The sequence below is a fragment of the Tinamus guttatus genome, unplaced genomic scaffold (genome assembly GCF_059628265.1).
Source record: "Tinamus guttatus ecotype Peru unplaced genomic scaffold, ASM5962826v1 Tinamus_guttatus_pri_ptg000530l, whole genome shotgun sequence".
In the NCBI taxonomy this organism is placed as follows: Eukaryota; Metazoa; Chordata; class Aves; order Tinamiformes; family Tinamidae; genus Tinamus; species Tinamus guttatus.
Genome location: NW_028289064.1, coordinates 1,839,085 through 1,864,926, shown reverse-complemented (window position 1 = coordinate 1,864,926; position 25,842 = coordinate 1,839,085). Strand labels below are relative to the sequence as shown.

At 43.3% G+C, this 25,842-nt stretch overlaps 1 protein-coding gene across 4 annotated transcripts in view; it reads right to left on the bottom strand.

Annotated features, from left to right (window-relative positions):
- NRP1 (neuropilin 1) overlaps window positions 1–25,061 on the bottom strand; it is a 107,066-nt gene extending 82,005 nt beyond the window's left edge. For 2 of the 4 annotated variants that reach the window (XM_088533952.1, XM_088533954.1), the window contains exons 1-2: window positions 24,584–25,061; window positions 21,158–21,332 (exon numbers count right to left, since the gene is read on the bottom strand). In XM_088533952.1, coding sequence (XP_088390078.1) covers window positions 21,158–21,332; window positions 24,584–24,650 — 242 coding nt within the window. In that variant the 5' untranslated portion in view covers window positions 24,651–25,061. The remainder of the gene's footprint in view (window positions 1–21,157; window positions 21,333–24,583) is intronic. The other 2 variants (XM_088533953.1, XM_088533955.1) reach the window with 1 other exon arrangement.
- Window positions 25,062–25,842: the final 781 nt, after the last annotated feature.

Here is a 25,842-nt window from a genome sequence, read left to right as displayed (position 1 = left end):
AACAAGTATTACCCTGTGCATTCTACATGCAGCCGCATATCCTGCTTCCCAAGCACCTACATTAGACTCTTCAGAGCATAGTGAATCTGTATTCCTGGATGCTATTCCCGAAAGGAACAGGCCTTGTGTATTATCAGCCGCTGAAAATAATGGTGTGATTTTGACTTGAAAACATACTATTTTGTAGCAACACTGTTCAACTAATGTGTGTTTTAAAGTATTTTTGGATACTGTCTAGCTGTTTTGTCCTCTTGGTCAGAGAAGAGGCTTATTATGGTAGAAACAAAAATATTGTGAAAGTGTTTTCAGGATGGTTCAGCAGAGAGCCTCAGATCCCCAAATCCATAAGCTTGATACAGCAAAGAAGATAGATTGCCTCTGTTCAAATTGGAAGGCCTGCTGCCACAACAGAGGTGATGGATTTCTTACTTGTAATGTCTTACTGGATATCTGATATTAGATATACTATAATAGACTCACAATAAACTACGGCACATGTTTGAAAGGCACATAATTTGCAATTGATTATACACATATATCACAAATCAGGTATTGTATGTATAATATTACAGGATGACCACCCTCTATTCATGTTGGTTATGTTAATCAGAAATTCAGCTATTCGATCAACTGCCAAAATTTTATCACTGGTCGTTTGCAGGAAATAAAATTTGCAGAACAAATAGCTCCCAGCTACGGTGAAGTTTGGGATACAATTTTCGTAAAGTTGATCTCCAGCTTCCCTGTGTGCTGGCCCAGTTTGTACCCACAAAACGAACTCTATCAACCAGAGTAGCAGCATTTTCATTACTTGAATTTCACATTTCAATCTTTATTTCGCAACTAATCAGGTATGCGTGTGAGATAAGATCAGAGAAAGTGACGGTATTTTGCTATCAGGTGAGGAGAAATGTCAGCGAGTCAGTCTGGGGCTGGCCTTGATACCAGAATCAGACGTAACAGAGGAAGTTCAGAGGTGGAAACCCAACACCAAGAGCAGTGTCAGGCTAGCAGGGTTTTAAATGAGCTTCCCTGTGCCACCTGCAAGCTGGAAAAGGAAAGGAGTGTTTCTTCTGAAGACTTTGAAAAGAAAAACAGATGCATCATGATTGCTTTGGTATTATTCACCCATTTTCACATTTTGTTTGTCTCCTTGGTTAGTTCCAGTGTGCTTTCACATGAATTGTTGATGAAAATGTACAGACTCTTCCACACTAGAGAAGACAAATACATCATTTCAATGTGAAAGAGGTGCAAAAAACAGTGCACTCATTTAAATGATGCCTGCAGCCAAGAGACACAGGGTCCAAGATATATGAGAACAAGACACAAACATCTCTACCATGTTTAAAAGCACATTTGTTTAACTGCTCCACGCTGAGATTACATTCAGTATTTTTCCCTAGGCCTGGAGTTGTTGAGACAGACAGTACATGCCTGACCTTTGGAGTGGGATTTTTGTAAAATAAACAAACTGGATGGCAGAGCATAAAAGTTACAAACCTCTTCAGAAAGCCATATGTGAAAATCTTACAAACAGTCCATAAATATCACCTGCTGTGTAGGACTCGAGGAAGCTGCTGCAGAATTCTCCGCTCACTTTTTTTCCCCCTGAAATACTGAACCATCTGGTGATGGCAATTTATGCTGCAGCTTGGCTGTTGGCATGTGCCTATAATTACAAAAAATGCTATTACCAGCTTTGGCCTGGAAGCAGCATCACCCCATTGCATGGTTTAGAGGCACTGACAGACTGACCAGGAGGTTGGGGGAGATTAGGATAGCTAAAAGGTTTTCTTTGCACCTTTGAAGGCAGCTTTCCAAAGGTTAAAGCTGGACATTTTACTAAACCTTGTGATTGCAAAATTGAGCTCCTAGTTTTTCTTCCAGAAACCAACTTCCATATGAGGAAGTTAGCATTTGATCTAATTACCACTGAAGCAATTTTTTTCCCACACTATCAACAGAGCTGGACCAAGCTCAACTGTGCAGCAGTAGGTTTTAAACTTGGTTATGACCATGTCTGTTGTAATTCATTTTCTGCAACAACAGAGTGATGGACTGCTTTAAGAGTTAATTTCTTACTGAGTTTGTTTTTGCAATAGAAATATTTTTCAGTTACACATCTGCAAAAAAAATGTTTAAAGACCTCATGCTCATTTACACATAAAGCTTCTGAAATACAAAAATAATATCGTTTTCTATTAAGAAATTACATTTAAAAATTCTCTCTTTGGCTGATTTTTATCCTGAGAGTGAATTTTTATAGCTAATATTTAAATCCACAAGAAGTAGAGGCTTAATAGAGAATTTTTGAAATGTTTTAAGCTACCATTCAGGAGCCCTAGTTGGCACTGCTCCACTTAGCATTGCTTAAAATCTACAGTTTGAATCTACTGTTCAAGAAACATAAGTATTTTAGTGGGCAAAATAGATGTGGATCCTAAATGACTTGCCACGAGAAATGCAATTAAGAGCTGTACATACGGTTTAATAGCTTTATCATTATGAACAGGCACAAAGGCTGACATTTTAAAGTTATCATCCTCTTGCACAAGCTGGCACAATTATACTTTTAATCAAGAATTTCTACTTCTTTTGTTACTTCCTTTCTGAGTTCCTGTGATATACAGTTCCCATTTTGGCCTCATCCTGTTTTGCCCTGCTCCTTGTGCACTAAGAAGTCTAGCTGTACTGTAAGTTAGCATTTTTGAAATGCAGCAACACACAATAAACAGGAAAGATTCCCTTAGAGACGCCGTTGTTTTTAGATGATAAAAGACTATTCCAACATCCGCTTCTTGCTCAATAAAAATATTATTTAAAGGAAAAGAGAAACAACTCTAGATTAGCTTTGAATCCTTAGCTTTGCAAAAGATTAACATTGCATCCTTAGTATTGCAAAAGACAACGCTGGTATCATTGCTGCTTAATGTTACTGCTGCCTAACTCCATCCTATTTTAGCCACAGAGAGTAGAGATACTAACAATTTATCAAAGAAAATACATTGTCTTCTTTTTTTTTCCCTAAATTTTAAACTATTGCACTACTTCCTGCAGTTAAGCAAAACTCATCCAAAAGCTAAGGCGGTTGCCCTTGACAGTATGCCAGGAGCCTAGGAACTGCATCTATTTGCATGTCTCAAGTCCGTGGGAGTTTTGCGACAAGAGGAACTTCAGGATTTGGGCTTCATAACTCAGTTTAAGACAGGGTCATTACTTTGACCCTGATTAAGAAGAAGTTTGGAGCTCAGACCTAAATGGAAGCCTGTGAATAGCCTTCTGAATGGGAGCATTTTCCAGCGCCACATCTTCCATGCAGTGTGGTCTGCCGAGATTACGAGTCCTAGCATGCAATGTCCCACCCTAATAGAAACAGTCTTGTTTATGTGGGAAGCAGGAATATTTGGCCATCAATTCAGTCACGTTATTAGGCATGTGCCTAATTATAAGCACCTGTTAGCCACATTAAGTGGGCTTTTAAGCATGTGTTAATCAGGGCTTAAGCATATGTTTTGGTAGGCGTTTGCTCTGAGTGAAGACTAAGAAGATAACGTGAATGAATTCTGTTTTTTGAATGAGGCAGTCTATGTTGCACTTGCTTCTTACATTCTGGTATTTTCCTTTCCCTTTCATGGCATGCTGTTTGCATCTTGATGCCCCGTCAGTGTCTTTTTTGCTACAGCAGATCACTAGCCGCTGGTGGTCAAATTGATCTCAGAGGTAGTGGGGTAGCACAGCTCATGCAAAGGCACTTTTGCACCCTAAGCATATGACCAAGTGATATATTTTAAAAGAGCAGTTTCAGTTCTTGGAGAAAATGTTTACTTCTACATAAGCAGAACATAAAGTTCTCGTGCTTGTTTTCTGTTTTAATTTTCATTTCTCAACAGATTACGGTGCTTATTGAGCTTTAAGCTTAGCACATGGCAAGCAATTTTCTAACATGTACAGGACTTTCGTACCTTCCTGACATGAGTCAATACTGGTAATCAGTCTCCACCATGACAGAAATGAGCTTCTGTAGCTATCTAAGCTGCCAGCTGACTGCCCAGTTGAGGCAGCTATTTCTGAGGATCTGGGTGGAATTATTTTCATGTTATGAGAGAGAGACAGAGGCACCTCCAAAGACTGATTGATCCCATTATCACTTAGGATAGCATCCTTGCTGGAGTCTCTGTCATCCCATAAGCCATAGGAGAACCCTAAATACCCAGGTTCAAGCAGACATCCTTTTTCATTAAGCTTTTAGCAGGTTTAATTAGGTCTTATGATTCCTATTCTTTCTGCACTTGCCCACTATTTTTCTAATAAACTTTTTTAATCACCACACGTTTACCACTCCTTGCTCATGCCTTCCCCTTCTAGCTACAAGGCAACTCCCCCATAAATACAGTTTACTTCTTATTCACATGCCAACACTGTGCTCTGCTACATGTGCCGCTCACATGGTAGCTAGTCCTGTGCAGCTGCTTTAGCCAGGAAGAAGCCTCTTCTGCGGATCATTCTTAACTGCACAAAAGTGCAGCTTGCATCATTAAACCCAGTTCTCCATTGCCAGATGAAGAGAGAGAGTAACAATGGACCACAGCACAGGGACAGGCAGGCAGGAAAGCTTTAGACGTTAGCAGAGGATAGAAATTATTCTGGAGGTTAGATTGGTAGTGGAGTTAGGAGGGTGGATGAGAAAGGGGTAATACTGGAGGAATAGGAGTTCAGCCCTTAAGTTTGGCCTCTGGCTTGAACTTTCATGTACAATACAGTTAGTAAACACCTGTGCTGGGGTTTGAAACTTGGTTGGACAGTCCACCTACACGGTGTAAAATGTCATATTTAGACTTTGATCTGATGCTGTGACCTAATTTTCCAGGAAGGACGGTTCCTGCTCGGTCACTCGCGCTCTGGACAAGCTGCGATTTCTGCAGCTGAGCACACTGCAAGTTTGGAGTGTTCAAAAGCAAGCACTGCTCTCCTCACGGACAGAGCTGACAAAGGCTTGGCAAACACGGCGGATTCCTCCCTCTCTTATCTCGAACATGTGGCCGCCGGTCTGCAAACACCTCTCAGAGCAAATACGCCACAGCCAGGCCTAAGCGGTGGCGCTCCCGCTGCCTCAGGCTGCCCGGTTGCTGAGGGTACACGTGTGCCACCACGGAAGAGGCTGGCCCTCCCAGAGCGGCACCTCCGCCATGGGCGGCCTCACCGCGCGTGGGCTCTGGCGCCTCAGCCTGACACCGCCACGGCGCGCAGTCTGTGCCGGCTGAGGCGCAGATGAGGGAGTACCAATGGCTCTAGGCCTGGGCTTTCCCAGAGATGCCGCAGAGCTGTTTAAACTCCAGTTTATTGCAAAATGGCTGTTTGCTGCTCGGCCCTTGCGTGAGACCAAAATGGGTCAGCCCTGCCAAGGGAGGCAAGCGCAGCTCTTGTGTCAAGCAGCATCTAAATGTTTCCTGCCTCAAGTGGCACAATTGCACTGTACTTCACAGAAGCCTCTTCAAGCTCCTTAGGTGCCACTGACACAGTTCATGCTCCAGCATGCTAGTATTGCTACTAACTAAGTACTACTACTACTACTGCTGCTGCTATTGCTGTTAAAGAAACAACTGCAAGGAAATGCAGCATTTCTTTTTCCCACACTAAAAATTTCAACTCCCCATATAAGGAAACATGCAGTAACGTTACCATCTGTGTCTCTTATCCAGGCCAGGGCCACGTTACAACTAGAAGAGTGTTCCCATGCTGTAACACTGCGTCATTATCAGCAATTGCCACTGCAGCTCTGTTATTAGCAATGGGATGTCTACAGCCAGTTCGGATCATCCGTGCTGCTTTTATTTATTTTGGAGCAACACTGAACGTAAAAGGTCCCTGCTGGAGTCTGACATAGTGTGCACAGAAGCAGATGTCTGCACAATCTAGGGGTGGGCAGGGAGGAGGTGACAGGAGGGAGCTGCTGGGCCACTGGAAGTTACTTTCATCAGTGTTTCCTTTGGCAAAGCCGATGCAAAAAAATGCATGGAGAAAGCAGGGCTGGAGAAGAGCAGGAGGAAGAGGAAAGAGGGAGGCAAAAAAAAAAAAAAAACAGAGATGAAAAGTATTTTTCTTACTGTAGTTGGTTCAGAAGCTTTTTTTTTTTTCCAGATAATTGCTAATTATTCGGGAGATACAGGTATTATTCTGTAGATAACTCTGTTTAAGCATTGTAGAGTAAGGCTGGAATAGCCTTTAACACTTTCTTTAAAAGCCCCTAAGAAGCAGCAGACAGCAAATGGCCTACTTAACACCTGGGCAAAATAGATACACCGCAAGAAAATATTAATCTCTGTTCAAACACAGACTATTCAAGAACATATTTTCCCAGTGCCTTTTGAATCATTCACTGCACTAGTTTTCTGATTGCAGGGTCAGGATGCCTAATAGCTGCATCAAACACGGGGTGACGCACAAGCGAAGTCCCCAGCGAAATGACTAGCAGTTGAAACCCGCTCTAACGCCCGTCCGCGTGCCGTTGTGACCGCTTCTCTGCAGAATTGGCCAAGAATGCACATTAAAAGAGGCTGCAGGGTAAAAAATTTCAGCTGCCTGACGGACAGGCAGCAGCCTAATTTTACAGAGCCCTTGTCTGTGCTCTGCTGAAATAAAAACAACAGGCTGATTCATAACTCCCAAATTATCCATGCAAGAGGAGTGGATTTTCCCTGGCTACAATGACAGTGCAGCAGCCTCTGTCCCCAGCGCCATGCTGGGGACACGGCCCCCAATCTGCCGCTTCATTTCAGCCCCTCCAGACTCAACGCTAGGGTTCCCACATCATCCCTGATAATAATTTAGCAGCACGGGCAATCCCAGGCCAGGGCTGGGGTTATTTTCATGATAAAGGTGAACTCAGATGGTCAACATCATTACCTGCTGTGTATCTACTTCATCTTTCCCAGACTGGGCATTTCTTGGAGTGGGGTATATTTCCCTTCAGCACGTGAAAAAAATCATGCATAATAACCAGGTTCTCAAATTTATATTTTTCCAAAAAACCTACTTAATATTTCCATGCATTCTAAAATGGAAAAATAGGAAAGAAATATTTTTTATTAATAACAAGACAGATAAACTTTTGAAATAAACAAGGAAATGTGGTGAGGAACTAATATTTATGCAAATAGAAAGGCTTGGATGTGCCATGAAATAAAGATTCTAAACCTGCTTAATTTGGAAAGATAAGGTCTGAAATGCTTTGTTTTTTATGGATTGCTTCATTTTAGCTTGTCTCATACATGAAATGCAACTCCTTTGAGCAGGAAGTTGGACTAGATGATTGCCTAAGCTCCCTTCCAATTCAAATGATTCTATGACATTACAATGCAAAATTTAATATCATTCAGTAAAATTACATTTTAATACAAGAAAGAAAGGACAGAAATCAAATTAAAAAGATCAAAGATCAAATTAAAGATCAAATTAAAAAAGATCAAATTAAAAAGATATTTCAACATTTTCCCTTCAAAAATTGAATGAGATTCATGCTAAAAATTGAATCGAATGGAGACACTCTGTTTTGGGGGGAAGAGAATCAGAGTGTTTGGATGTAAACCATTCCATGCCAACTGACCTCGCAGCCAGAGAATGGTCTTTGCATGTTCTATTTAACGAATGTTTACAGTAGAATATCCTAATATAAGTTAAACTATTTTTTCCCATGAAGAATTATTTTTTCTGAAAAAAAAAATCTGGTTGTAAAGCGTGTGGATTTTTTCAGTACATTTCCCACACATGCAAAAAAATGCCAGCCAGCTAAGTAACACTTTTGCTGATGCTGAGACTGAACTCAGCTTGAAAGTTCTCACAGTACTTTTCTGGCAAGAGCTATGCCAGATCCTACTTCGCTAAAATGGCATTTTACCTCCAGGTTCCTGAGTGTAAATATAGCAAAAAAGGTGTTTCTTGGGATACAGTAATAAGCATGTGCACGGATATATGTGCAGATGTGTGAGATTTCTCTGGTTCAGAAACATATAGTTGGGGTTTCAGCAGTGACAGTTCCATTATAATTCCATTTTCACATGCTCCTAGCTTTCTGAGCTGTTTTATTTTGTCAGAGAGGCTTACGTTTGGCCCTGAGCTCAAAGGTGATATTTTTTGAGGTTTCACAAAATCTATTAATCCATTTTTGAGTTACCGGAGGGTAAATAAATGCTTTTCCTGCCTCTTAGATTCTTGTAGCCCTGTTATAGCATTGATTTTTGCACAGAACTCTCTACAGAATTTAATAGCAATCAGCTGCCTGATGTGTCTTAATGACTTCCTCTGTGCATTCAAAAAATGGCTAAACTTGACAAGTTGAAACCTTCCAAGGGGCCAGTGCTCACTGAATAATAGCTCCCAGGTCAGTTTAGGATTATTATTTTAAAGTAATAACAGAATAAAGACATTAAGATTTCTTTGACTTTATAAAGATATTTTGAAAATTAATTTTGTCCTCAGAACAACCCCCCTGCGTTCAAAGACACTTCTCAGCTTGTGCACATCACATTAGCTCCTGTGCAGTTAGTGTAACTGCAGCAGCTTGCACTAGGGAAGGATCAGGCCCGCAATGGAAATGCAAATACAAAGCAACCATTTACAACCTCATTGACTTCACTGGAAGCACACCAGCATAAAAATGCTATTTCTAAGTGGAGAATCAGACCCCTAATGCATATTTTGCATATTTTTTTTCGCAAACATCTGAAAGACTTGTTCTCTGAAAAAGAAATTCCCTGAAAACATAAACCTGCATGATATTTAAAGATAAAGAGTGTCAAGAGAAAGTTTTTCTAGCTTGTCTCTAGGGTTGCCTGTCAAGGGATGACACGGGGGAGTGTAAGATCCCTCCAGCAGTTGTAGGGAGCTTTTCCTAAAACATGCTAATGATTTGCAGATCAGGGTTTTCCTGAGCCAAAATTGATGGTGTTGCATTTGATGGCTTTCTTTCTCTTTCTTGAAGTGGTCTAAGTTGGTTTTGAAACCATATGAACATATAACCTCTATAATGTCAGAATGTGCTGGTTATTGTATAGATGATAGTGAAAGAAAAGGGTGGCAAACTAAGAGAGATTTTTTTTTTTTTTTGCAGGATGAATTTTGCTTTCTGCAAATTTTGCTCATGCAGTAAGGGGTAAAGAAATATAGCCAAACAGTGAGAAAAAGAGAAATTAATGCTTCAATTTCCTTTTGATTCTATTTTTCGTCTATAAATCTATCTCCAGTAGTTTCTGAGATAAAGAGATTTTTATATAGCTTTGCAATTTACTGGAGGCCTAACTTATGATTTGCAAAACTTGGAGTTGAGAATATTGAGAAATAGAACTACTATGTTTTCCTTAGGAGGCTAAAAGGTTTTGTGTCTCCTAAAAAGAGGATATAGGGAAGGAAGAGGCATCAGATGGAACAAGCAAATCTCACAACAGTCCAAAATGTTCTGAAAGTAGCTTTAGAAAACACTCAGATGACCTAGCCCCGTGCTTCATGCAGCACTCCGTCAACATAAAATTGGGCTATTTGTTGCATTTCAGCGTTGTTTCAGTAGCACAAATAGATTTGAAAAAGCATGGACTTTCTTGCTGCCCCACATGCACTGTAAGCATATTCATGTCCAAACTGAGAAAAACTGCAGGGACCACTGTAGCATCTGAAAAGTGCTCATTACAAGGGTTTTCTAGAGCCTAAAAGTGCTTTGTTCTGTTCCAGCCCCATGGCGGTGGGGTGGAATTTCCCCTCGATTTTGCTGGGGCAGAGTTTTACCCTACATGCAAAGATGGGCAAGGCTTCCTGCAGAGACACAGCAGGCCCCAAATCTCTGTGTCATCTGCTCTCACCCCATAACAGCTTTATAGAAGTAAGTTAAGAACGAATAACCTAAAAGCTGCCCAAGGCAGCTCTAAAGCGCTCCTTTCCCTGGCTGCACATGAGAAGACAGCCATTAGCGTTGCCGCTGTTAGGTTCACTGCTCCTTGGGGGACACTGCATTTGCAGAATAGCCTGGTTTCATACTGACAATATGCGCACATTCGAAATTGCCTGCATTTGGATGCTATTTGCTGTTCAGCTCTGAGTTAGTGCTGTGTCTGTTATAGATTCTTCTCATCACAGATAATATGTCTCTAGTGAGCGCGGGTCCTATTCTTTATTTTTGTTTGGATAACATTTCTCTTGGAAAGTCAATAGATTGCCACTGCTTTTTTTGCGCAGGGGTATACGGTTAAAAAAAATAAGCAGCTAGAAAATGAACCAAGATGGAACAATGGTGAATAACTATTACGCTGTATTACATCTCCACTCAAAAGTCTCTAAGGAGTTCACAAAGATTAACAAATGCATCATTAATATAGTTTCAATGCAAGGAGGTATTATCTGCTCTAAGGAAACTGAGGCTCAAAAAAGATGACTGACTTGCCCAAGATCACGTAGCATGAGAGCATCAGCACCGGCAATACAAACACAGCACTCTAGCCCCCAGTCCTGTATACTTCTTTAATAGCTCCACTAACTCCAGCAGAATGATCTTTGGGCATATTAAAAATCTGGCTGATGAAATAAACCTTCCTTTCTATGCCTATTAAACTGAAATAATCCAAAATTGTTCAGATAAAAAAGAACTGGAGCTGGAACATGGATTACTATAGCAAGGAAGGATATATTTCCCTTCATGCTGAACATATGAGGACATCCAGAATTATGTGGTGATCACACGCATATTTTCAGAGCACTCAGAGTTTAATTTCAAAGCATCAGCTGAGCTGATGTGAATCCATGTAAATGTTTTTACTTTGTGCTGTCAGAGGGGTGGAGGGAGGAATAACTAAGGAAGCTAATAAACTACCTTGCACACAATATGAAATATCACATGGCGAGGGCGCGCATACAGACAATTTCCATGGAGTAAGCAAGGTGCTTGAAGTTCATGCCACAGTAATTTATCTCTCTGCCTAGTGAGTCAAGTTCAAAAAAAAAAAAACCTCCCTGGAGAATGCAAGTTCCAGAAGGCAGAGGAGGAACTGCTTTGCTTAGGTACTTTACCTAAGCTTTTGTTTGAAGACTAAAACTAGGAGAAAGTGGACATGTCAGTAATTCCTCCCTGATGAAGAGAAATAGGCTATGTGTGCATATATAAATAAATATATATTTGTATTTTTGTATTTATATGTACATATGCAAGCAATTACTTGCAAGCAGTAAGGTTATGTCATTAATTTTTGCTAATAAAATGAGCTAATACACTATCCAAAGCCTCTACAACATTTGTGACTGGTTATACAACACAGAAGTCTATACATTTTTTATGGTCACTTTAACTATACCAGTTTAGAAACCATTATAGATAAAGCAGTACAGCCCATACTACAAACTGCTGACACTAGCAAGGTTTATTTCTACAAAAGCACTGACATAAGGCATCTTTACACAAGAATAAATATAACCCCTATGGTTGCTGAATTGTTTGAACTATACACAATCAAGCCCCTAATGGAAAGAGTTAAATCATACAAAAAACTGCATGAAGACAAGGCTTTGGAAGACAAAGATTCAGGTTTCAAGGAACATATAAGTAGAGTTAATAACATAAGCAAAAAAAAAAAAAAGGTAAAAATGTAACAGGCAGTAGAGGAAGGCTGATTGCTTAGGAAATGTGAAACTGGCTGTTGGTAGTAAGTTTAAGTTTGGTTGGGGGAAAACTATTTGAGTGGAAAAACTGAAGAGCACTGGTTTCCTGAATAATTTAATCTTAGGATGGGAAGAATGAAACCCAACTTGGGTACTGTTAGCTACACGGTTCAAAAGTAATAAGAAGCTGGAAATGATGTTGGAGAAATGGGGTAAAGAAGACAATGTGAAGGTCATCATGTGGCATAACAGTGGAGGATAAATAAATATGTAAACCAGTAAGGAACATAATACGATATGCCTATAGTATTTTATGTTGCTTAAACTACATCACTAACGACACCAGGGGAGCCACCTTCACTTGCTTCCCAGCTTAGTATATTCCTATATCTACATTATATGCCTACATTGCATAATGCATGTGCTGTTTAACACCAAACAGAAAACTTTTGAAAAGTATTAGCATAATGTAAAGCTGTACAGAGTGGCTTAAGTGCATATCTGTTTTAACTGGTTGCCATCTGAAATACAAGGAGATGAACCTAAATTGTCTGCTGCAAATGCACATACAGGAATTTTGGATTTGAGCCCAGATATGAATATACAAATAGATAAAGTTTATAGAATTGTGACATGAAGTCTCAGGGGTCTTCTGGGAATGTCAGAAAGCAATCAGCAATCGGAACATATGCCTGCCATGTTAATACATCATAGGCCTCTGTCTCCAAAACAAATTATGGAGATGACTGTGAAACAGAGTGGGAAAAAAAAAGAAAAGAAAACCTTTTATTTAAGAGCTACCTTTGCATATTTTTCCAGATTTAACTAAAGCTGCTGAAACACAGCGACAGCCTAGGATTTCCTCTAAAAAGGTATTTTAGCAGGAGGGATATAAACCTCCCATTTTACATCTGGCAAAGTGGAGTGATCGCTATGGAAATAGGAAGCACAGCCTACATTTCTGCATGGTGATCAAGCTAAAGCTTTTCGAAATTGCTGATCTGCTTCCCTTGTTACACATGAATACATCAGAAGAAAGTTGGTAGAAGTTGTCTGTCTTAATGACAGATTGGCACAACATCCTACAATGACACTAACTTTAATTCTAACCCACGTGGTTTGCAATTTGTCCTAAACCTTTACTGTTATGAACTAAGATACTGGAAAAGAAATGAAACGTTATTGATGGTGATTTATGAACTGATGGGACAAAAATAATTGAGGTTGAATTTTCTAGCACACTGTGAATTAGTCTGCAAGCATCTGAAATCCATTGTTACAAAAAGTAACTACTAATTTGTATAGTGTCATAAACGCACGTCCTAGCTTTCAAGCACTGTTAGCCCCACACAAGCGAATGTGTTGTTTTAATTGACTTCAAGGGGACTGTTTATGTGAATAAGATGAGCAAAAGCTTGGCTGCAAGAAAGCCTTTCTCAAAACTTGAGCCAGGGTAATCGCATGGGTGTGAACAGACCTCTCTTTTTCCCCAGATTCTCAACTTGGAATTTAAAAGAAGTGCTTTAAAAAAAAAGGCAGGAAAATAAAAAGAAGAAGGAGTAGCTGTATCTTGTTTTCCAGTGCGCGGAGCAGTGGGGCTGGCGCATGGAGCGGGGCGCCGCACGGCTCTGCAGCGGGGCCGTGGTGCTGGCAGGGATGAGCCCCGTCTCCCCAGCAGTGCCCGCCTGCTGCGTCTGCGTTTAACCGGGGGCTGTTACCACACAGGCTCCCTGGCAGCCTGGAAGGCAGCGGGTACCCAGCCCCGCTCCTCCTGCACAAAAGCTAGTTATTGTAGGGCTGTGATGCACAAAGTTTCTTCTGGAAGAGATCACCACGTCAGATGGGTGCCCCTTCTATACATGCATGTATTTTTCTCAATGGTCCTTTTGAGACATCCGGATTCTTCATTTTATAGCATTACGTAAAATATTTGTAATGCTATTAACATGAAAGATGAGTCTAAATATGCACAATCCTTTTCTGTTTAAATGAATTATTATAAATCTCACACAGTTCACAACAAGCTTTGTGGCTCACAGAGCTTTGCGGTAGCTTCTGGCTTCTTATGGGGGAGAAACAACCATAAATTTGATTTTTTTTGAGGTTATGTTTTTCAAAACCTTGGGTATTATCCATGAAAAACAATTTCCTTTATGGAGGTTTAGGAGTTGGTGTGTGGGGTAAGGATTATTCTCACATTTTTGTGAATTCCTACAGAAAAGCAAATGACCTATGCTCCCCAAAAGTTGTCAGGTGACTTATTAAACTTCTCTCAAATCTCCTCCAGGAAGTTCATTAAAACTCTATTTGGAAATGACCAGGTGCTTGCTTCCCACAGCATGAGAGGGAAATCTATCACCCCATTTAAAAAATTGTTTGGTTACTTGGATAAAGAAATAATCATTATACCCAGTTGTGTGGCTTTGTGATGGAAAACTGTGGCTTGGTGAGAAAAGTGCCAAGGTCAGTGCAATGAAAGACCCATAGTGAACTCAGACCTGATTTCAGAAGTCAGTGGTGGATGGAGGCTAGGGGAACAAAGTCTGTTCTGTGGCTCACTTGAAAGCAGTTCATAAGATTCTGCATAAAAATAAGTCACCAGTTTGAGAGAATTTTTAACTCAAAAAATACCATTAGAAAAGATTTGCATGTATTTTATAAAGGATCGCCATACCTGACAAGAATGACCTTGTTTGACACTGGATCCTGACCTAAATACTACAGCCAAGTCAACTAACAGGAAAATAGTAGGGCTAAGCCGTTTTCATTCTTTATACTGCCAAACCACTGCCTCTTGCAATCAGGATTGATTACAAACACCCAATTAAGAGGCATTTGGAACATGAGCTGAACACTAATCCTATCTCTTGTTCTCTTTATACCTAATTATCAGCCTTAAGATGGGTATTAGCATGTTAATGAGTAGATTTACTTTAGGAACTTCTACATAAACTAACAAATCAATACTATAAGCATAAGTATGGGTACATATGTACAGACTTAGATTCACGAATAGGACACATGTGCCTAATATCCAAATTGCTGAGCATGATATGTAAGTTTTGACATACACATGTGAGTGCATGTGTCCTGTTTTCAGGCATAATTTCATTCTTTGGAAAAACTACAAAAGAAAATAAATGAAGTTGGTTTTACATCAACTATATACAAGTCTCTGTATCATAATTACCAAGTTATGATCAAATGTTGCAGCTTGCAACAAGCTATAATTAAGAAACTAATTTTCAGTAACACATAGGTTTTTGCTTTAATTACGTTAGCATGGGGTAGGGGGGAGAATGGGCAGGGTGGGATCCACTGAAAACATACTGGGTTTCCTGGGGCTAATGCCAAAGACCCTGGGTTACAGACTGGAAAGGATACAGCCCTCTGATCTGAACTTGTTTACCTGTGCCCACTTATCCGGTGAAGGATTAGGCCCGTGGGAACCTGTATTTCACCCTCTTTTTTTTTTTTTTTTTTTTTTACTACCTGAAAGGCATCTGGTTGTAGCCCCTCAAGATTGAATTTTCCTCACGGTTCACTTAACTGTCTAGATTATTGTAAACACCTGCATTTATACTGATATGATTAGTGGTATAATTTTAATGCAGTAGTGTACAGAGAAACAAATCCAGATTAAAGCGCTCCAGCGGCAGGAAATATACCTACATACATAGGACGGAAAAAAGGTCCTGCACCAAACTCTTCAGTCCTTAGTGTGGGAGAGTGTAGACCGTCTAGCTATGACCAGTTTGGTCATCGCTTCCCTGATACCTTCTCCTGAGAAAACTCCAAGTCAAACCATTGCTCCCAAAGAAAAAGCTGTGGAGCAGTTTGACAATAGAGACTTTCACAAGAGTTAGCTGCTTGGATAAACATCCAAAGTCTGTTTATGACACTGTGTAATCACAAAAACAATACCATTTTCAACTTCCTTCAAGTCTTATTTAGTCTCTAAAGGACAATAAAATGACAGAACTATCTTTAGATACTTGCATCTGATATGCGCTTGCAAATACCCATTGAATCCTGCCGCAGAGAGCAAACACTTGTGTATAATTTTATGAACCAAAGCCTTTAAGCTAAGGAAAAGTATTATTTGTACGTGAGTGTGAGAGTGTGTGTGCGTGCAGAAGGCAACAGCTCTGTCTGTAGATACGCTCCTTGTCTACTGTGAAAAGAATCTTTACCTCCCTGATCCTGAGCAGGCCCTGGGCTCACTCTGCTCCTCGGCACCACTTCCTACGGCCAGAGTATCAAATAGCTGGGGTCACCAACACAACAGGACTGTCTGGAGTTTAAGACTACATTCCCCGAGAAACACTTTCGAACGCTTAATATTAAGTAGAGAAATGCTCTAGGAGCTCACCCGGAAGCAAAGAGATATTACAATATCCCCCAATTCCACTGCAATGGCTCTCTCCAAATATTTCTGAACTACATGTTTCTTAACAACAAATGACTGAAAAGCCAACACGCGTGCCCAGAAGAGCCAGACCAGGCTTATACAGCCATATTTCTGCTTGAAAGCTCCTTTGGAGCTTTATTCTGAGTTTCATCCTAGTCAAAGATGCTTCCTGCCTCTCCTTGCATCTGCCAGTGGTGAATTAACCTATTCCTTCACCAGCTCTGCAGCTTTGCTCATGGTTTTTTGCTGCTTTCACCCAACTGCCTGTGATCTCAATCCCAGCTGAGGGAGAGGGGATTAGGAAGCTCTGATTGAGACTTGCCATCAAAACGATAGATACAGCTATAAAACAGTCTTAACCGGGCCTGTTCTGGCTTTCTTCAGAGCTGTAAAGAGCAAGTGCTGTGCTTCTGTGCAAGTGGAGGGCAAAAGCCCATTGCTTTTCGCAGCAGCAGGGATGCTGCATGCCCAGGCCTTGCCTTGCTCCTGAGAAGCCTTCGCAGTCTGTGGGAGCAGCTCAGGGCTGGTAGAGCCAAGCCAGGCTCTAGCTGCCCCTTTGGGCTGCCCCAAAGCAGCTATAGCTCGAAAGCATCTCTAATTTGTGCAGCCATTAGGAGTTCAAAGGGTTGGGCGGCACTGCCGGGCAGCCCAGGGATTTCCGCCACGCATGGTTCTGCTCCGGCTTTGTGGCTAGGGGATGTGCAGGCCCCGCGCTGCCGCTGGGGCCACCCTGGCTTCCTCCAACTCCAGCGAGCTGAACCCAGTGCTTGCAAATTCCGTGTGAAGACACACAAAGCCCAGAGCCTGCACACAGCAGGGCTTGCTGTGCGAAAGACGACGAGAAACCAGGATTTAGACAAATGTAAATAAAGCTTAAACTTTGCAAGAACAAAAGAAAGGATGAGCTGCGACTTGCCTACTTCCTAGGTATTTTACCAGCCTTACTTTCTTATACCTACAGATCTGCAGCATAAATCCATTGACGTTGTTTAGAAATAAAATAGAAGGATGAATTTCTAGCATCATTAAGGTCTACAGAATTTGCTTGTGGCTACAGTTTTGCTTGGTGTGTCTGGATACCTAATATTTCCTTCCAGACTCAAGGATATGGAGGAGCTGTATCATTCTCTATAAACAAACCTGGGTATTATTTGCTCTGCATGATACAATTGACTTCACTTTGTATACAGAATTGATCTCATTAATCACTCATTACCAGGGATTAACTAATCTTTGTTAAACACAATATAGAGAATAATTATCTATGATCTTTCCTTCTGCAATTCAAATATTTCCAAAATGGGAAATTTTTCTATTCAAAGTAATTTGACATCAATGTGTGTATACTCTATAATTGTTGAGCAAGGATGATATTTACTCTCTTCATCGATAAATGATGGCCAATAAAACAACTGCAATGTGTGCTGTATCTACGAAACCTTGTAAAACAATACAGTTAAGTCTGGCAACAAAGTCAATAATTTGTCAGTAAGGAAACCACTATTGGGCTTTCTCTACCAAACCCTCCACCTTTCTTAAGCCCTTTTCTTCTGAAGCTTCACATTCATTTTCCTAATGTTTTTAACCTAGTGTCTGTGAAATTTTTATTGCTCCCTAGATAATGACATCTGATCTGAATGTAACCACACACCTCTTTGCTCAGCAACATTTGTCACAAACCATTATAAATTATCATGCTGATAGTGTGCATTGCTGGGAAACCGGAAGAGTTCCATAAATTCAAAGTACTGTATCAGTGACATTCTTGTTTATTATCTAGGTATAAAGTTTTACAAGATTCAAGATGGCTACATTTACACAGTAGGATACTTCAGCAACACGAGACTTGTACAGCTTGCGCTAAGTGCTGAAAAGCATTTACCACGTGCAACAGATAGTGGAGCATTTTAAGTCATATGTAGCCACATGTTTTGTCTCTTCTCTTCATTTTAACCATGTCCTTCCCTCAAAAATGCATGGTTGTTATTTGGGCTTGCTTGAGAAAAGGCAAAATAGCAAATAGAAATTACTTTGCTCTTAAAATGCAAGCCTAATTTCTGTTTCTTTGCCTCCTCAAGAAGAGGCATAACCCTCATTAAATTTAAAAGAGAGAATATATTTTTCATTATGTATTAATGTCCTTGATAACAATCTGTGGTTGACATAACTGTATACTTTCTGCTGAGACCCAGTATTTCCATTATGCTGGTTCAGTTGTTCTGGCTAGAACATTTTCCATTAGATGCACCCAGCTTGTGTGAACGTAATTTTAATTATTTGGATATCTTTATTCTTCAAAAGTGTGAAAGCTGAGTCCCTTGGAATTTCTCCAGAGAAACAGGAATTTTCACGTTTGCTTGAAATTTAAAGCAACTCCAATGTTTTTGATCATCAGAAAATCATACGCATGTGAAATTTATTAGAAGTCACTTGACAAATATTTATCATCTAAAGCACAGCATAATAAGTAAATAAATCAATGGCATATTTTTGATAAGAAATCTTAATATACACAGAGACTGAGTGCAGCTTCAGGAGAGCTAATACTTATACTTGCTACTTTGGATTTTCCTTACATTTTTAGCAGTTTTACATTTCAATACATCTAATCCCATATATACATGAAAGCTAGGCAAAGTTTCTTGGTTTTCCAGTTGGCACTACCATACAAGAAGAGAACCTTTGTAAAGTCTTTTTGGTGCTAATTAAGGTATAGGATGCAAAGAATAGCAACTCTTGTTAGAAAAAGGATTTTGGGAGCTAGGCCAAAAAGCTAATCTTCTCTTCTAGTCCACAATAATTGTACAGGGCAGTATTTGTTCCCAGACATGTATTCCCATATCTCTCATTTTCTATCTGCATTTCATATTTAACGTCTATATTAATGTCCAGTGCTAAACCTTTCAATGAGCTAGAGTGCAACCTAAACCGAACATTTCTAGATTGCATACAGAACTGGTAATAAAACTAAGTATATTAGGAAATCAAAATGTTCTTAGTACTGCAAACCAAACAAACAAACAGTGTGGTATGCTTTACTGTGTTAGTCTCCCACTGTACCCAATATTTGGTACAAGGAATGTGAATTTCCTAAGTAGACAGTGAAATTTCAAACCACAGAGTTTGTTGACAAATTCCTGTCGCTGAAATCATTTTCTATTATTCTGGTCCAAAGGTTTTTGGCACCAAAACAATGCTTCTCAAGTTAGAAAGAGCAATTTTAAATATAAGTGAAGTAGCAGCTGAGTAATTCATAATAGCCTAGAAGATTTGCATTTCAGCATAGACCAAACAATAGTAAAGTCATCACGATCACGCACACAAAGACAATGCAAACAGCCCTGTCTGGAGACTTCCTTCCACCTACCGCCATCCCCTTATGGCAGCAGGCCCCCTCTCAAAGGAAGAAATACTGCAGGGTGAGAGTGGGCAATGAATATCGAGACAGGAGGGACAACCAGAGGGAGGCAACCCCTTCCCTGCACCCCGTTTGGCTCACTGTAGCATTGTTTAGTACAGCCCTGTGCCACAAAGATTGCTTGTTCTGTAAATAATTGTATGCTGTACACCACTTAACCGCTGTCAAAGAATGTGTTGGGTTTGCAGCCTTGCAAAGCATGTATGCTAGCAAGGGACAAAAATGGGTCGACACTTAAATATGCTTGATTTCATTTCATAATCTCTACCGAACAGACAAAGGGAGAGGGAGATGCAAACGCTTCTAAGCATTAGCACTGTCCTGCAGAAAGAAAACAAAAACTATATCAAGAAGGCACAGGCAAGTGAATCATTTCCCAAATGCAATAAATAAAAAATTAAGGAATAGGAAGTCAGCCTGTGAACATGTGGTGTGAATATGAGCCACAGCTACAACATCGCAGTAAAAACTCATTTTCACAAAGAGCCAGTTTAGTTTTATGAGTGTAGGGTTTTCCTACATTATCACTCGACTGTGGTACTGAGATGCTGATACACAAGAGATTATAAAAACAACAAAATAGCAAGTAGGCATCACACTCCACCATTAAAGAATTTCATTGTAAGGGAAATCAATATTTATGATCTATGAATTAATTTATTCAAAAATAGGAACAAAGATGAGCATGGTAGGAATTAAATGCTCGAGTGCAATCGCTCTCTTTCTCTAGCTGCAGCCCTCCAATCCTCATCATCTGCTACAACCATTCCTGATGAAGCTGACCATCAATTTTATAGGACCAAATCCTGTAAAATACTGAATACTCCCATGAAATGTCAGGCATTTATAGGCATAAATGACTATTGAGTTTAATCTCTTTTTGTCATGCAGAGAAGACCTTGGGACTGGCAGCATCAATGAACAATGGCTCCTTCTTGCACTTGTTTAAAGGGGGTAGAAAACTCGTGATACTCAAGCAATTTCTATTTAAAAGAAGAATCATTAAAATACTTTCTTCATGAAACAAGCCGGCTGATTATAGAGGGTATGCAGAAGAGGGGGATGATCTGACTGTGCACTGCCGTGTGCAAACTACATGGTTTCCAATCATGGATTTGGGGAAGAGTGGAGAGCAGCTGCTGGGAAGTTTTGACTCCCTTTCCCACTGTTGGAAATAGGCAGTCAACAGGAGAGCAAGTGTCTGGGAGTAGAGCATGTCCCTTGGTTGTCCTTATCCCCTGCCCAGAGCAGCAGAGTAGAGTGGAGGAGGGAAGGGAACAAGGAGTTACCAACTATAAATCAGCTGCAATGGGAGAAAGGGGGAAATATGCAGCCAGAGCTGCAGGCCAATGTCCCTTAATGGGCCGGAGCAAATGTCAGGCTTACTCCCCACGAAGAGAAGCTGGTGGTTTACAAATTGCCCACAGGCTGCTCAGCTGTGGGGTGCAAAAGGAAGGGGAGTGGTTTTGGTTTCAAAAGCTCCAGGCTTAGTTAAGAAGGCAAACTGTCAAACAAGCACATCCGGAACGCAAACCGAGTGCAAAGGTGCTTCAGAGGGAGCAAAAAGTTACCGGGATTTGATATTTTTCGCCTTCTCCCCCGCCCCCGTCCAGGACGCGGCGCCGCCGCGCTCCGCCAGGTGGCGCCGCCGCGCTCCGCAGCGCGCCGCGCCCGCGCCCGCGCTCACTCACTTGCAGTCGCGGTCCTCGAGGTCGAAGTGCGGGTTGAAGTTGATCATGATGCGCTGGTAGGGCTCAGGGGCCTGGATCAGCCACTCACACTTCTGGCTGGGGTGGTAGGACTGTGGGTAGCCTGGAGACGTGAGGTACCCGGGGCTCAGGATTTTGATGGTGTCGCCGCATTTGTCTGCAAGGGAAGCGCACGCGGGTCTCAGGTGCCGCCACGCAGCCGCTCTCCGCAGCAGCGGGGAGCGAGGCGGCAATGGCACCGTTTTGCAAACTTTTCTTCTGCATTCTTACATCTCTAGCACCCAGGCTTCTTTGCCACACCATCACACTATTCTGCAAGAGAAGATCTACCTCTTGGTGCCTGACACTAAATCCCCATGTGGGTAACATGAGATACCCCACTTCTGAACAGCACCTCTTTAAAAAGCTCCCCTGGGCGAACAGTGCAGGGTTGCCTGCTCGCAACAGTGTTAGCAGCTCAGAAGGGTGTCTCGGTCTCAATTGTCTCCCAAAACTATAATCTTAGTTTTAAGCAAAGTGTGTTGGGGGTAGGGAGCTGAAAGGATGCGGCCTGACCCCCTGCCCAGCCTGTGATAAGCCTGGTCTGTGTCACTGCCCGCTAGGATTGTCTGCACGGAACCCTGCTCGTTTGCAGCAGACCCTCCTTTTGTTTTATCAGTCCATAAATCTAGGCAGGTCGAAACTATCTGTGTTCTTCAAACCCAGGCTAGCAGAGAACAAAGTGGTTTTAGTGAAGCAGAAATCATCCACTATTTATTCCTTCAAGGAAGTTTGTTCATGCTTGGAGACTGCATCAAAGTAATGGAGCAGAACAACATCCTTTCCTCTTCCCTCTGTCCCTCCCTCCTCCCAACAAAAACAAAGGTTTTTTTGCTAATAGCAAAATAGTTGGAAAAGTTTCCAGAATCACCAAGTGGGAGTGTGAAATTTGGTATGCTGCCTCTTGCTTCTCTGGCCAGTGTTGTCGGGGTTGTATTTTAAGGTTTATTGGGAAAATAAAAAGAGGCGAGGAATCTAACCTGCATGATCACTCACTTCATGGTCCAGTGCAGGTTTGTGTTATCACTTTTTTACTGCTATGGATTTCTTTCTATAGATCTTCAGGGAGAAACTTTCCTCACACATTGAGAGTTTAATTTTCAGCAATAAAATATGATAGTAAACTACAGACAGGAAGAATGTCTGCCCTAAAAAGCAAGCCTATATACCATCATATCCCAATAACTGTATGCACAGGCTGCAATGCTGTGTCTAATACATTCTGTATGGAAGCAAAATGGTATTCCTTGCTTTCCATATGCATTTATAAATGTAGATAATTTTATTGTAGGAAAACCAGGTCAAATGGAAGTGAATGAGGAAGTATGCATAAAAAACGCATAAAGCTGCACACCTGAACAGGGGTTATTTGCTATGAATTAGAAGACAAGGGGATGACAAGTATTCTGCTGTCTGGTTAAAAACAGCAGATATTGCTAAGCATGTTGCTGGGAATTGTTATCTTATTATTTATTTCCTCTTTGCCTTTGTAAACTGGGCTGTTTTCCTCTGACCAGAACAAAAGGCACTGCAGCTCAAAGCTCAAAAGCTGTCACTGGTGATCTTCCTAATCCGCCTGGCTGGGGCTCGCGAGGACCTTGCCTTTTCCTCCCTGGGTGAGCACGCTCGGGAAGGGATCCTGGCTCATTAAGTCCACTCCAGCCCTGCAAACAACATGGCAGAGTCTGGCATTTGTTAAATGCCTGAAATAAAGCAGCGCTGCTTCTAGTCACTTGACGGAGTCACTTCAGCGGGCGCTGGGGTGGACTCGCTACCACCAGCGCTCCTTAATCTGTTACTTCTGGGAAAGTGACAGTGTAATAAGATAATGCGGTCTGCTAGACTTGCTGGCTCTGTGCAATCTCCCTCACACTTGATTAAGAAGAGCAGTTTCTAATGACTTTGGACCATTAGTCCTAAATGAGGTTAATGAATTAATTTAGCAGACACCAGTCCTGGCTGTAGGTGAGGGTGGTATTAGTAGGTCTGGTAGGTTACAGTGGAGGTTAATGGCCTCGGTGACTCCAGGAGGGCCACCACACTCCCCGTTCAAGGCAGTGCCCAGCGACCCGCCCTGCTCCTCTACTGCTCCTATGTCTACGGGGGGAGGAAATGACCGGGAAGAGCGCGGGGTTCCCCTCCCTCCCAAGCTCGGAGCAGTGCGGAGCCAGCAGCAGCGCTGGGCTCTGCCACCCCCGCATCTGGGACCCGGGGGGGCTCAGGAGGGCTCAGAGGGGCTCGGGGCGGCTCTCCAGCCACCCCAGTCCGCCGTGGCACCGCCTCCGCTCCTGCGCCCCATCACCGGAGGAGGCGGCTCGTCCCTAGCAAATCACGCTGCTTCCTCAAAACACATTGGGCAAGAGATTAACTTCCACCATAAAACACGCGATTTTAATGTGCTCTCTTCCAAGGCGCTCCACTTGCGGTCCCTTATTAAAACAATATACCAGCGCAAGCGGAGGGTGCTCTCTTCTTTTAATTACTTTGATTGAAAACCCAGTCAGGCAAAAGTAAATATTTGACAATTAGTTAATAATAATTGTTCATGCTTTGTCGGGAAAAAAGAACTCGCATGAGCTCTTTCGGGAACGAGGGCTAAACGACAGGCAGTCTCACAGTTAGACCTTCTTTAAAAATGCATCATGCAGTGAAATATCCCTGGTGCCCTGGCGGTGTTCGGGAAAGGAGGAGCGCGTAGCTTTTAATTAGTTGTGTTTTCGAGTGCTGCCTGATAGTAAACTAGCTAGATCAGTCATGTGCTATGGGATTTGACTATTAGGAGGGAGACTTGAGCCCTCGCACAGAGACTCCGCTTCTCCCTTGGCACTGTGCAAGTTGCACGGAAGCCGCACACTTTGGGAAGGGGTAGGCTAGGGAGGTCTCCGGCTGAACGCTGCCCGCAGCTACACGCATGACTGGTAAAGTGCATGATACTCTGAATCCTCTGAATTGGGAGGGAAAAAAAAAAAAGAGGGAGAGGAAAAGCCTTTCCCTTAAAGTGTTCATTATGGTTCAGATTTCGGAGGCGAGACTTATTTAATTGCCTATGGGAGGAAACATTATTAAGATAATTGGCTACTATCCTAATCTTGCGAGAGCGAGAAGACTGCTTTGCACAGCAGCCCCAAAGAGCGGAAAAGCGAGTCAAGAGACAACGTCGGGGCGGGCGGCACTCGGGCAGAAAGTTGTCCGCAGCCGGACTGGGGTGCGGGCTGGGGTCGGTCCCATTGTCCGTCCTGCCCCATTGTCTGTCTTGCCCCATTGTCCTGCCCCCTGCCCCATTGCCCGCCCTGCGCTCTCGGAGCCCCGCAGCCCCAGCGCTGCACCCCCTCGGCCACGCTGAGACCCGACGAGCCCCATGACACTTACCGCTTCGCAGAGCCCTGACGAGGGTGAAGGTGAGGGCTGCACAGTGCAGGAGAAGTCCCCAGTCCATCGTGTCTTCCGAGCGCAGGGAAAGGAGGAAAAAAAAAATGCCCTCCACACACAACTCTTCCTAGGTCTTAAATCCTCCAGCCGGAGTCGAGAGCAGAAAGCACGGTCCGCAAGGGCAGTCCCCGTGGCAGAGCGACGCTGGCTTCTCGTTTTGCGCCTCAAGTCGCCCGCATCCTGTCATTTAGCTCCGTCTCCCTCTCCCCACACTTGTTCCTTCTCCAGGCGCCACTGCCCCTACCATTCCCAGCGGGACTAGAAAGCCAAATGAAAACGAGGGAAAAAAAAAAACACACAAACAAGACAGACAAAAAAAAAAAAAATCCTAGGGCTGCCGGCACCTCGGGAGTGCTCTGCCAGGGAGGGGTCCGGGGCTCCGCTGCTCTGCAGAGAGGAGACAGGGAAGAGAGAGCGGCGGTGAGCGTGGACGAGCCGGGCGCGGGAGTTTGGCGAAGTGCATCCCTGCCCGCCCCCCTCACGCTCCTCAGCGGTTCGGCTCGGTTCGGCTCGGCCCGTCCGCCTGCCCGCGGGGCCGCCGCTGCCCGGTCCGGTACAGGCAGCCCGCGGCGGCGCCCGGTGCTCGCACTCACCTGCCCCGGCGGGAGCGAGCCCGGGACTCCGGACTGGCCGCGAAAGGGAAGCGCCCGGGCGGCTCCTGCTCGCAGCCTGAGGAAGAGGAGCGCAACTCAGCGGCAATAAGAGAGGCAGAGGAGCCGCCGTCTCCCAAGCCCGAGTCCCCTCCCCCTCCCCGCCCTCCTCCTTCTTCTCCTCCTCCTCGGCCCCCCAAGACATGGCCAGCGCCGAAGGAGCAACAAACAAACGGAGCGCGCCCGGCCCCGCAGCGCAGCCGCGGCTCGCTGGGCTCCGCGGGCGCGGGGGGCGAGCGTCGCGCTCCCCCCGGCCCGGCAGCGGCTCGTGCCGGGCCGAGCGGCGCCACCTGCGCCCGCAGCCGCGGGTCCTGCGCGCCCGGCACCGCCGGGACGCGGGCCGGCCCCCGCTCCGCCCCCGGCCTCGCTGGGGGAACGAGTGCGGTGACCCCCGCGACTCTGCACCCCCGGGGGAGCCTCCCGCACCCTGTGCCACCCGCCCACTTCTGCCCCTCTTCTGCCCACCCTTCCCGTCCCTTCCTGCCTCCCTCTGTTCCTTCGTCCCCTCAGTGTGTCCATCTTCCACACAGCCTCCGGAGGGGCTGCTCT